General features: G+C 50.8%; 1 protein-coding gene across 1 annotated transcript; it reads right to left on the reverse strand.

Moving 5' to 3' along the window:
- Window positions 1-1,471: 1,471 nt before the first annotated feature.
- Window positions 1,472-9,191, reverse strand: LOC144728505 (uncharacterized). The gene is made up of 5 exons (XM_078607994.1): window positions 9,140-9,191; window positions 5,779-6,560; window positions 5,345-5,490; window positions 5,180-5,257; window positions 1,472-1,627 (listed from the first exon to the last, which is right to left on the reverse strand). The coding sequence occupies exons 2-5, from the start codon at window positions 6,506-6,508 to the stop codon at window positions 1,472-1,474; spliced, it is 1,110 nt and encodes a 369-aa protein (XP_078464120.1). The 5' UTR covers window positions 6,509-6,560; window positions 9,140-9,191.
- Window positions 9,192-13,599: the final 4,408 nt, after the last annotated feature.

The raw sequence follows: 13,599 nt of genomic DNA on the forward strand, positions 1-13,599 counted from the left end.
CAACATGGACACGCTATAAGACACCACATTCCTGGGTTATGCGCGTCGGCCATTATTGCGTGTCGGTTGCCGTTGTACCATTCTTATTCTTGTTGTTGTTGCGTGGAGGATGGGCCGGTGTTCTGTTCCGGATCCTGAACCCTCCCCTTTCGTTACTTGTGTTGTTGTTGTTTTAATCTCCGTTGTGTCTGGGGGACTCCTGATTGTGATGCCTTCGCTTGCATTATTTTGTCCTGTTTTAGCCGAGGACGGCTGGATTTTTCTTTACGGGGGGGGGGGGGGGGGGTGGTGTAATGCGAGCGTAAATGGGCAGGCCGGATGTGACGATCCGAGAGGGAGGAGTCAGGGTCACGTGGAAGAGGGAGGAGTAAGGGTCACGTGGGGAGAGGTTATAGGAAGGGGACAGGAAGACATCTGGAGCAGTCGAGGGAGTGAAGAGGGAGACCACGTTGGGTGGTCGCCGTGCCCTCAGCTTGGAGGCTGAGGGGGTTCACAAGACAGCGCCAGCCAGCGGGGCAAGGAGACAGCAGAGTGCGCGGGGCGCACAGGGCGTGCGAGGTTGCACAGAGCAGCAGAGTAGCTGCAGAGATAGCGGAGGGCTAGCACAGGGCGTGGGAGGTTGCACGGAGCAGCAGAGTAGCTGCAGAGCTAGCGGAGGACTAGCAGGGGGTGCGAGGTTGCACAGGCAGCAGTGTAGCTGCAGAGCAGAGCAGCAGGGTAGCTGCAGAGTGCGCGGGGCGCAAGGAGAGACGACGCTGGACCGAGGAGGAGGCCAGCGGGGTGAGCGGAAGACGAACACAAATAAAGGACCAACAGGGATCAACATCGTGTGACGGAGTCCTTTATTACATTAATAAAGGGAAGGCATGTTAATAGTATGTAGCTGCAGTAACTAAACAACCACGTAAAAAATTTAAGTATAAACTACATAGTATCATCAGTATACTAAATATACTCTCCAATAAGCTGAGCTACTAATAGTAAGTAACACACGTAGGCTTTCGCGACCAATATTATTCATAATCAACGTTTTTGGGTTTAGATAGCGTTATTTATAAATGTGTCATAACCCTCCATCACCCGACACGGCCAATCAGTAAAAAAGTGTCACGTTGACAAAAGACAAATAGTTCACTGCTTTAGCCCACTGGTGTGTTGAAGCGTGAAACCACAACAATTTACAATTTGAGTACGAACGTTTCGCTGGTAATTGCGATTTAAGGTTTTTATTTCCTTTCAAGCAGGAGCAGGTCTCTGCTTTGTACAGCCAAAAGGACCGGAAAAACCACATAAACGTAACGGGAACAGGGGATCCCCTTCACTGCCGACACACCGAGCTACGCCGCGATCAAGTTCCCCTCTTTCACACCCTTCACTCAGAAAAAAACCAAAAATTCACCGTCGCAAAAAAAGGGGGGGTGTACGTTCATCCACTCATTCTCGAAAGGGGGGGGGGGGGGTCGTTTCGAATTCAGCCCATCCCGCACTTGGGCAGCGGCCACCGCCACTTCGCGCCCGTGGCTGCTCCGCCCGTTGTCGCCCGCTCCACCTCCACCACCCTCTCCAACAGCCCCCTGGCCAGTCGGCACACCTCGGGAGGCGACATATAGGCGCCCTTAATCAGTTTCTGGCGCGCCGTCCACAGGGCCTCTTTTACGGCACCTATGACGGCCCATGCCTGAGCCCATACCCCACCCGCTCTCTGCCTGAACATCCCCCAAATCATGTTAGGCGCTGTGGCCTTTAAGGGGCAAAAATGGGACAGCAGGGGTCGGCTTAACTCCCACACCTCCTGGGCAAATGGGCACTGTACGAGGGAATGAGCAGCGCTCTCTCCCAGGCCGCAGCCTCTCGGGCAATCAGGTGAGCGGGCCAATCTGCGGGAGCACATAAATAGTCTGCACTCCAGCCTGTCCCATGCGGCCAGCCAGGATAAGTCTCGCTGCCTTTTCGTCAGGGCTGCCGATGCTACGTTTTCCCAAATTTGTCGTGCCCGGGTACCCCGAGCACCTGGCACCTCTGTGCAGACCTCCTTTTTCGACATTTCCGCCAGGACTTCCCTGGGAACCCACGACCCCCGCGTCCGGTCCGGCTCGTACTTCGTGATGTATTCATTTACCGCGGTGCACAACCACCCCTGAGGCCAAGCCAGGGGGGTGCTGCGCGGCAACGACGCCATGCTTAGCCATCTCAGGAGCCACACCAGTCTATACCGAACATAATATGAGGCTTTCACCTGGAGCCCATTGGAGAAATATAGTCGCAGCGTATTACAGACAAAAATCGTGTTAAGGATGCACACGACATTCGGGGCCCCCCTCCCACCGTTCTCAGCACGTTTGTACATTGTTTCTCTCTTCACTCGGTCCATCCCTCCCCCCCAGATGAACTTGAAAAACAGGCGCTCCAACCTTTTTGCCATTTGCGCCCCTGGCGGGAACACGTAGGCCAGGTAGATAAGTACCGGGAGGATTTCCACCCTCAAAACCAACATTCTACCTTCCATTGAAAGGCGCCTGTCTGCCCAACCAGCCAGCCTGCCTCTCACCATGCACTCTTTTCCCCGCCAATTCTTAGTCGCCGAGTCCTCCCTATAGAACGTGACTCCTAAGATTTTGATCCCCTCACCCTGGACTGTTATACCTGGCGGGCGGCCCTCAAATAACCTGGGGTCACCGAATATCAGCAGCTCACTTTTGCTTACATTCACCTTTAATCCTGAGGCCAATAATAATCTATCCGCAAGTCTTAGGGCCTCCCATACTGAAGCAACATTCCCACAGAAAATGACAACATCGTCCATATACGTTGCAATTTTTGCTGGTTCCGCACACCCTGGCATGCTCACCCCTCTAATCAGCCGACATCCCCTGACAGCCTGGGAAAAAGGCTCCATGCACATTATGAATAACACTGGCGACATCGGGCACCCCTGCCGCACACCGGACCCAATTGGAAACCCTTCCGAGAGGACTCCATTTATTAGCAGGCTACCTGTGAGCTCATGATATAGCTTCCCTATCCAGTCTATAAGCTGTTTCCCCACCCCCATTTGCCTCAAAACCGCAAACAAATAATCGTGCGAGATGCTATCAAATGCCTTCTCCTGATCCAAACTGAGTAGACCCAATGAATTACCCCTCTCCACAGTGGTTTCCACCACCTCCCTCAACAGAACGAGGTTATCGGATATCCGCCTGCCCGGAACCGCACACTTCTGGTCCGACCCCACCACCTCCCCCACCACCTTCCCCAGACGCGCTGCGATAACTTTGGCCAGGATTTTATTATCGGTGTTCAGCAGGGTGATCGGGCGCCAGCTCCCGAGGTCGCTGCACTCCCCCTTCCCCTTGTATATAAGGGTTATGACCCCTCTTGTCATTGAATCTGGCACAGGGCCTTCCTCTGTAATTTCCTTATACATCTGCCACATGTCGTCCCTGAGGGTACTCCAAAACGTAACATAGAATTCAGCCGGTATCCCATCTAAACCTGGTGCACTGTGCCGACGTAATCCCCCCACCACCTCATCCAATTCTGCCCTCTGGATATGCTTGTTTATCTCCTCTGGAGCCTCAATAACCCTATCTACCCCCCCTAGCAGTGTGCTCCGCGCCCCCTCATCTGACGGCCTGCTCCTGTACAATTCCTTGTAGTAACCCCTGGCGGCCTCCGTTATCCCCTCTGTGTTCTTGAGTCTACCTAACCTGGGACAAACCAATTCTCGGATTGTGTTGTCCGCTTTCCTGCACTTCTTAAAGAAAAAAAGCGTGCAACGCTCACCCTCCTCGACCGCCTTCACCCGAGCCCTGAATGCAAGTTGCGCGGCCTGCTTCTCCCACACCGCAGAGATCCTATCTTTTAGTTGCTTTATTTCTCCCATGACGGGGAATCCCAGTTCCATCAGTTTATATGCTCCCTCCAATCTCTCATTCAATCCCCGCAACACAACCCCTACGCTCCTCCTTCTACTCTGGGACTGGAAAAAGGACTTAATTCGCCCCTTCACCATTCCCCACCATTCAGCTATCGTGCCAAAGCAGCACCGCAGGCTCCTCCATTCCTCGTACTGCCTGACAAATTCCTCCACCACCTTTTTGTCCTCCAGCAGTCCCGAGTTCATGCGCCAGATTCCCCTTCCCAACCTCAGCCCATCTGGGATTCTGAGCCCCCCCGCTATCATCTTATGGTCAGAAAAAGAGAAAGGTTCGTTTTCCACTCTCTCCACTTTAACCTTGGCAGAGACAAAGAGGAAATCAATCCTCGAGTGTGCGGTTCCCAAACAACTCGACCACGTGAACCCTGGTCGCTTTGGGTGTAACGACCGGTAAGCGTCAATCAAATCAAAATCTCCAACCAAAGCCCCCAGCCTCCTAGAGGAGGGGTCCAACTTTCGACATCCGGCGACTGGCCGCGTGTCCGCCAGGGTTAGAGGGCAATTAAAATCACCCCCCATGACGATGTGTCTTCGTGTTAGCAGCAAGGCTGCCACGTTCTCTAGCAACTCCACACGTTCCGGAGAGCCTGTGGGGGCGTACACATTGATCAGCCGGACCGCCGCCCCACCATATGCAACATCGACATAGTGGAGTCGTCCCGGGACCACTTCTCGGGCCTCCTGCACCTCTATGTTCTTTCTACCTAGGAGGATAACCACTCCTGAGCACCTATTAACATTGCTTCCGGACCAGAAGCAGTGTCCCTCCCAGTCCCTAGCCAGATCCTCTCGACCAAGGGAGTATGGCAAGTGGCACTCCTGTAAAAAGTAAACGTCCTTTTTCAGGGACCGTAGATAATGTAGAATGGCCCCCCTCCTAGCCCTGCCCCACATTCCCCTCACGTTTACTGATGCTACGGTAAGGTCCATACCCAGCATTGTCTCTCCCTACCCAGACCCATCGTCCAATAGTTCATACAGGTTTGTGTCAGCCAATCCCTGCAATTGTTCCCCTCTCCTAGGCTCCTTGGGCAGCCCTCTTCCCTGGTTGGTCTTAGCCGCCACAGCACCATCTTCCGACGACCTCGCGTCTATCGAGGAGTCTGTTGCCTCCAGGTCCCGTTTGCGGGTCGACCTCGCTGGGCCACGCGGCGCTTTCTGCTTCCTTTTCACCACCCTCTTGAATTTCTCCCTCCTGGTGCTCTCCCTCTGCTGCTCCTCTCCGTCTTCCCCCGCCTCCACCGCCTCCGCCCAGTCAACCACCGCTGGGTCGGGGGGTTTCCCCACGGGCTCCTCGTCCTTGTCCCCAGGGTGCTCCACCTGCCGCCCCGTGGGATCCGCGTCTTCCTCCGATGTCATCTCCCCCTCCTCCCTCTCGTCCTGCAGTGGCGTACCCTGCCTGCCCACCTCTCCACCCCCGTCCTCCATCTTCCCGCCGGGCTGCGTTGGTTTCAGCCCGTCCTCAGCCACCTCCCCTTCTCCATCCGACACCCTGCTCCTATGTGCGCGGACCTTATTTGCGTATGACAGCGGGCAGTCCCTGTACAGGTGGTCTTTATTCCCACATAGGTTGCACAATGCCGGGGCGCAGCATTCTGCCACAACGTGGTCTCGTGCCTTGCATCGGTAACATATCCGTGCCTCGCACGCTGCAGCCAGATGGCCACTCCCCCCACATCGCCTGCAGAGCTTCGGCTGCCCCGCATACACCACGTAGCCCCTATTGCCACCAATGTTCAGGGCGCTCGGGATGTGTTGCAGAGCCCCTTCTGCCGTTCCCAACCTCACTCGCCATTGCCTGGCGCCCGTCCAGATCCCTAAAGAGTCTTGGACCCGCTTACTGTCCGAAAGCACCAGGCAGTGCTGCCTCAGCCACACCTCGACGTCGTGGTCTGGCAGAACTTCGTTGTACAAAAATATGGTGACCACTTTTGTATCGAGCTCAGAGAGCAGTTGGAGCTTCAGCAGTGACAGTGGCCGTTCCCCCGCCTTCTCCTCGAACAAAGTCATAAAACGCTGCAGTAAGTTGCTTGTCTTAAAGCTCACGTCAAAAGCCCTGCCACCTGGCAAGGCTATCAAGCAAAACAGATCTGCCGGATCCACCTTCAGAGTTTCGACCATCACTGACCGCACGAACCTCGGTCTGTCGATCGTGACCTCCTCTGGCACGTCCTCCTTAAAGGACACCCGCACGCAGTTATGCCTCTTAGCGTGTAGCGGGGTGAAGTTCCCTGCCGAACCTCCGCGCCACCGCCCTGCGCGCTCCTGGGGCCGCCCTGCCCCCACAGGTCCAGGACTTGCCTGGACAGCGTCGCTTTGGGCACCTTGCGCCTGCAGGCCCGCCGAGCTCGGTGCTTCCTCCGCCTCCTCTCCTGGGCTGGCCGACACCATCCCACTCCTCGTCGGCTCCTCTCCCTTCCTCGCCCGCTGCCACCAGGCGTCCTCCTCCGCTCGCCTCGAGGTCGACGCTCGCGCCTCGTCCCTCTCCTCTGCGGGTCTCCCTCCTCCAGGCCGTCTCATCGCACCATCCTCCGCCTCTTGGCTCACCACCCCGGATCGCTTGGTCGCCATGGCCCCGCGGGCCTGCGAGGCTGCCACTGGCCAGGCAGCCAGGGAGCCGAGACTAGACACGACACCAGCAGAGACACAGTAGATACAAACCAGCCGCAGCCGTGGTCCTCATCGGGCAATTCGCCAGAATGGTGAGGCTCTGCTGTGTCTCCCGTTCTTATATAGAGCAGCAGCAGGGTGACGTCATCATTAACTCATTAATTCGTCAGGTGTAAAGATTTGAAGGGGGTTTATTGTAATTAGATACTAGATTAGTAATCAAGCTATTGTTACGATGCGAGTTATAGATTAGTAATCATTTGGCATGTGTTTTATTGTGATTATGCTACATTAGTAATCAGTTAGTGTTTGTTTTCCTTATAAGGAATTGTAATGTATCTTATTTAATAATACTCTTCCAGGCCGCACTAAGCCTGTAGCTGTCTGAGCGATTAAAGTTATTTCTTTTTCTCTCAATTTCAATGGATTCTCTAATTAGTCTTTGCCAGTAATAACTAGTTTTACACAATACTTCAACGTTGTCAAAATCAATTGAGTGTCCCTGTTGGCATGCATGTTCTGCCACTGCCGAGAGTTGTGTTTGCGATAGTTTAATATTTCTCTGGTGTTCTTTTAGTCTTACACTAACGTTACGCCCTGTCTGTCCAATATAGCATCTGCCACATACACAATTAATCCGATATACACCTTCTGTTGATAAATTAGGTAATTCGTCTTTAGTGCACGTTACTAGTTGTTGAATTTTGTGTACTGTACCAAATCTTACTGTAATGTTTTGCTCATGCAAAACACGGGCTACTTTGTCAGTTACTCCTGAGATAAATGGTATTTTTATTGTTTTGATAATCTGATCGCTTTCAGCAGTGTTGCTTTGCGATCGTGATTTGGCATTTAGTGCTCTGTTAATTTGAGCATTATTGTAGCCATTCTGTATTAGTGCTTCTTTAACATGTTTAATCTCTCTCACTAGACTTTCACCATCTGACACTGTTTTAGCCCGATGTATGAGCGTCTTGATCAGAGAGGATTTCTGAGCTGGGTGATGATGTGAATCTGCATTCAGATAGGCATCAGTGTGCATTTGCTTTCTGTAAACGCTGTGTGTTATTTTACCATTTAGGCCATGCCCAAGTATAATATCTAGGAACGGGAGTGTGTTATTCACCTCCATTTCCATGGTGAACTGAATAGCCGGGTTGTGTGCATTGAGATGATTTAGAAAATCGTTAAGTGTATCTTTGCCATGTGGCCAGACAACCAAAGTGTCATCCACATATCTAAACCAAAAGGATGGTTTTAATGTGCTAGAGGCAAGTGCTCTGGTTTCAAAGTTTTCCATGTACAAATTTGCTATAGCAGGAGATAAAGGAGAGCCCATTACTGCTCCCTCCCTTTGTTTAAAGAATTCGCCTCATTGGCATTAAGCGGATGAAATTGATATCTTCATTGGCGTTCCTCAAAAGGTGCAGAGATTCGAAGGTAATGCCAAACGCAGTTAAAATAACACATCACATAAAGTCTTCTAAAGCTAACAAAATACTACACAAAGTTAGCGAATTATTATTAATAGAGAGAATACAACACAATAGGAGTGAATTATCCAACAATTCTGAAACGCTAAAGCATTTACATTTAAATATAAGCAATAGCGTGTCCATATATGATTGGAATTTAATCGATACTATAACACACCAATCGGCTGATAATGTGTTTAATCTAACAAATGCTAACCAAATTAACAAATTTTCTAGACTTTACAATAAACAAATCCCTATTTAAAACGAACAATTTAAAAACAAAACCGTAATGAACTTGACTAACACTGATTTAACCACTGACATGATTTCTGTCCTTTCTAAAGGCCTTAACTTTGCCGTTACCCCACGCACAATTCCAGTGGATGAGATAATTGCTGAGGTAGAATCAGCAGTAAGACTCCATCCACAAAATGAGGCAGAGATGACTAGACACGAGGTTGCCAAAATAATTGAGAATAGTAAAGTACCAAAAGTAAATATTAGCTCGAACGAGGCAAACGCCTTAAGAGAGTTTCGTCTAAATAAAGATATTCAAATCCTAACAGCTGATAAGGGCCGCACTACTGTAGTGATGTCACGAGCCGATTATGATAATAAAATTAAAGATTCATTAGAGGAAAGTACCTACATTAAAATTAAACGAGATCCAACTAATACTTTGGAACGTAAGACTACTGCAATCATTGCAAATTCATTAATCCCAAAAAATGAGTAACTCCTAATTAAGCCAAGGGCTTCAAAACCACCTAGACTGTATGGGCTACCAAAGAACCGTAAAATCGGCATCCCTTTACGACCCATAGTCAGTACAATTGGCTCTGCCACATATAAATTAGCAAAATATGTAACTAAACAAATACAGCCCTACATCGGTAGGACATCATCATTCAAAAGAAATTCAGAACATCTTGTGAATATGATCAAAGATATTAAACTTAAATCTAATGATATTTTGGTGAATTTTGATGTGATTTCGCTATTCACTAAGGTTCCAGTGAGCGAGTCGCTTAAATTACTTGATACACTGGTAAAGAATACAAGTTTACCAAAAAAAATTCCGAAACTCGCTGACCATTGTTTAAATAACACTTACTTCTTATGGAGAGGCGAATTCTTTAAACAAAGGGAGGGAGCAGCAATGGGCTCTCCTTTCATATTTTTTATCTCCTGCTATAGCAAATTTGTACATGGAAAACTTTGAAACCAGAGCACTTGCCTCGAGCACATTAAAACCATCCTTTTGGTTTAGAAATGTGGATGACACTTTGGTTGTCTGGCCACATGGCAAAGATACACTTAACGATTTTCTAAATCATCTCAATGCACAAAACCCGACCATTCAGTTCACCATGGAAATGGAGGTGAATAACACACACCCGTTCCTAGATATTTTACTTGGGCATGGCCTAAATGGTAAAATAACACACAGCGTTTACAGAAAGCAAACGCACACTGATGCCTATCTGAATGCATTCTAGATTTGAAGCTTTCGTGACTGCAAGGAAACAAACTCTTAGTTCTTTCGGTAAAGTCACGTAGGTAAAAAATGAAATAAAAATTAATACAAATAAAACAATGAAAATCACGACGTTTCGGAGGCAACACAAGTCTCCGTCATCAGGTGGGACCGTCACAGCCAGATTAGCTGCAGCTAATCTGGCTGTGACGGTCCCACTAGCTGCAGCTAATTAGCTGCAGCTAATCTGGCTGTGACGATCCCACCTGCAGCTAATCTGGCTGTGACGGTCCCACCTGATGACGGAGACTTGTGTTGCCTCCGAAACGTCGTGATTTTCATTGTTTTATTTGTATTAATTTGTATTTCATTTTTTACCTATGTGACTTTACCGAAAGAACTAAGAGTATCTGAATGCAGATTCACATCATCACCCAGCTCAGAAATCCTCTCTTATCAAGACGCTCATACATCGGGCTAAAACAGTGTCAGATGGTGAAAGTCTAGTGAGAGAGATTAAACATGTTAAAGAAGCACTAATACAGAATGGCTACAATAATGCTCAAATTACCAGAGCACTAAATGCCAAATCACGATCGCAAAGCAACACTGCTGAAAGCGATCAGATTATCAAAACAATAAAAATAACATTTATCTCAGGAGTAACTGACAAATTAACCCGTGTTTTGCAAAAGCAAAACATTACAGTAAGATTTGGTACAGTACACAAAATTCAACAACTAGTAACGTGCACTAAAAACGAATTACCTAAATTATCAACAGAAGGTGTATATCGGATTAATTGTGTATGTGGCAGATGTTATATTGGACAGACAGGGCGTAACGTTAGTGTAAGACTAAAAGACCACCAGTGAAATATTAAACTATCGCAAACACAACTGTCGGCAGTGGCAGAACATGCATACCAACAGGGACACTCAATTGATTTTGACAACGTTTAAGTAGTGTGTAAAACTAGTTACTATTGGCAAAGACTAATTAGAGAATCCATTAAAATTGAGAGAAACAGAATTAACTTTAATCGCTCAGACAGCTACAGGCTTAGTGCGGACTGGAAGCGTATTATTAAATAAGATACATTACAATTCCTTATAAGGGAAACAAACACTGACTGATTACTAATGTAGCATAATCACAATAAAACACATGCCAAATGATTACTAATCTACAACTCACATCGTAACAATAGCCTGATTACTAATCTAGTATATAATTACAATAACCCCCCTCAAATCTTTGCACCTGACGAATTAATGAGTTAATGATGACGTCACCCTGCTGCTGCTCTATATAAGAACGGGAGACACAGCAAAGCCTCACCATTCTGGCGAATTGCCCGATGAGGAGGGCCCCGACCGCGGCTGGTTTGTATCTACTGTGTCTCTGCTGGTGTCGTGTCTAGTCTCGGCTCCCTGGCTGCCTGGCCAGTGGCAGCCTCGCAGGCCCGCGGGGCCATGGAGACCAAGCGATCCGGGGTGGTGAGCCAAGAGGCGGAGGATGTTGCGATGAGACGGCCTGGAGGAGGGAGATCCGCAGAGGAGAGGGACGAGGCGCGAGCGTCGACCTCGAGGCGAGCGGAGGAGGACGCCTGGTGGCAGCGGGCGAGGAAGGGAGAGGAGCCGACGAGGAGTGGGATGGTGTCGGCCAGCCCAGGAGAGGAGGCGGAGGAAGCACCGAGCTCGGCGGGCCTGCAGGCGCAAGGTGCCCAAAGCGACGCTGTCCAGGCAAGTCCTGGACCTGTGGGGGCAGGGCGGCCCCAGGAGCGCGCAGGGCGGTGGCGCGGAGGTTCGGCAGGGAACTTCACCCCGCTACACGCTAAGAGGCATAACTGCGTGCGGGTGTCCTTTAAGGAGGACGTGCCAGAGGAGGTCACGATCGACAGACCGAGGTTCGTGCGGTCAGTGATGGTCGAAACTCTGAAGGTGGATCCGGCAGATCTGTTTTGCTTGATAGCCTTGCCAGGTGGCAGGGCTTTTGACGTGAGCTTTAAGACAAGCAACTTACTGCAGCGTTTTATGACTTTGTTCGAGGAGAAGGCGGGGGAACGGCCACTGTCACTGCTGAAGCTCCAACTGCTCTCTGAGCTCGATACAAAAGTGGTCACCATATTTTTGTACAACGAAGCTCTGCCAGACCACGACGTCGAGGTGTGGCTGAGGCAGCACTGCCTGGTGCTTTCGGACAGTAATCGGGTCCAAGACTCTTTAGGGATCTGGACGGGCGCCAGGCAATGGCGAGTGAAGTTGGGAACGGCAGAAGGGGCTCTGAAACACATCCCGAGCGCCCTGAACATTGGTGGCAATAGGGGCTACGTGGTGTATGCGGGGCAGCCGAAGCTCTGCAGGCGATGTGGGGGGAGTGGCCATCTGGCTGCAGCGTGCGAGGCACGGATATGTTACCGATGCAAGGCACGGGACCACGTTGTGGCAGAATGCTGCGCCCCGGCATTGTGCAACCTATGCGGGGATAAAAACCACCTGTACAGGGACTGCCCGCTGTCTTACGCAAATAAGGTCCGCGCACATAGGAGCAGGGTGGCGGATGGAGAAGGGGAGGTGGCCGAGGACGGGCTGGAGCCAACGCAGCCCGGCGGGAAGATGGAGGACGGGGGTGGAGAGGTGAGCAGGCAGGGTACGCCACTGCAGGACGAGAGGGAGGAGGGGGAGATGACGTCGGAGGAAGACGCGGATCCCACGGGCCGGCAGGTGGAGCACCCTGGGGACAAGGAAGAGGAGCCCGTGGGAAAACCCCCCGACCCAACGGTGGTTGACTGGGCGGAGGCGGTGGAGGCGGGGGAAGACGGAGAGGAGCAACAGAGGGAGAGCACCAGGAGGGAGAAATTCAAGAGGGTGGTGAAAAGAAAGCAGAAAGCGCCGCGTGGCCCAGCGAGGACGACCCGCAAACGGGACCTGGAGGCAACAGACTCCTCGATAGACGCGAGGTCGTCGGAAGATGGTGCCGTGGCGGCTAAGACCAACCAGGGAAGAGGGCTGCCCAAGGAGCCTAGGAGAGGGGAACAATTGCAGGGATTGGCTGACACAAACCTGTATGAACTATTGGACGACGGGTCTGGGTAGGGAGAGACAATTCTGGGTATAGACCTTACCGTAGCATCAGTAAACGTGAGGGGAATGTGGGGCAGGGCTAGGAGGGGGGCCATTCTACATTATCTACGGTCCCTGAAAAAGGACGTTTACTTTTTACAGGAGTGCCACTTGCCATACTCCCTTGGTCGAGAGGATCTGGCTAGGGACTGGGAGGGACACTGCTTCTGGTCCGGAAGCAATGTTAATAGGTGCTCAGGAGTGGTTATCCTCCTAGGTAGAAAGAACATAGAGGTGCAGGAGGCCCGAGAAGTGGTCCCGGGACGACTCCACTATGTCGATGTTGCATATGGTGGGGCGGCGGTCCGGCTGATCAATTTGTACGCCCCCACAGGCTCTCCGGAACGTGTGGAGTTGCTATAGAACGTGGCAGCCTTGCTGCTAACACGAAGACACATCGTCATGGGGGGTGATTTTAATTGCCCTCTAACCCTGGCGGACACGCGGCCAGTCGCCGGATGTCGAAAGTTGGACCCCTCCTCTAGGAGGCTGGGGGCTTTGGTTGGAGATTTTGATTTGATTGACGCTTACCGGTCGTTACACCCAAAGCGACCAGTGTTCACGTGGTCGAGTTGTTTGGGAACCGCACACTCGAGGATTGATTTCCTCTTTGTCTCTGCCAAGGTTAAAGTGGAGAGAGTGGAAAACGAACCTTTCTCTTTTTCTGACCATAAGATGATAGCGGGGGGGCTCAGAATCCCAGATGGGCTGAGGTTGGGAAGGGGAATCTGGCGCATGAACTCGGGACTGCTGGAGGACAAAAAGGTGGTGGAGGAATTTGTCAGGCAGTACGAGGAATGGAGGAGCCTGCGGTGCTGCTTTGGCACGATAGCTGAATGGTGGGGAATGGTGAAGGGGCGAATTAAGTCCTTTTTCCAGTCCCAGAGTAGAAGGAGGAGCGTAGGGGTTGTGTTGCGGGGATTGAATGAGAGATTGGAGGGAGCATATAAACTGATGGAACTGGGATTCCCC

The sequence above is a fragment of the Lampetra planeri genome, chromosome 29, assembly GCF_965212315.1.
Source record: "Lampetra planeri chromosome 29, kcLamPlan1.2.h2, whole genome shotgun sequence".
Classification (NCBI taxonomy): domain Eukaryota; kingdom Metazoa; phylum Chordata; class Hyperoartia; order Petromyzontiformes; family Petromyzontidae; genus Lampetra; species Lampetra planeri.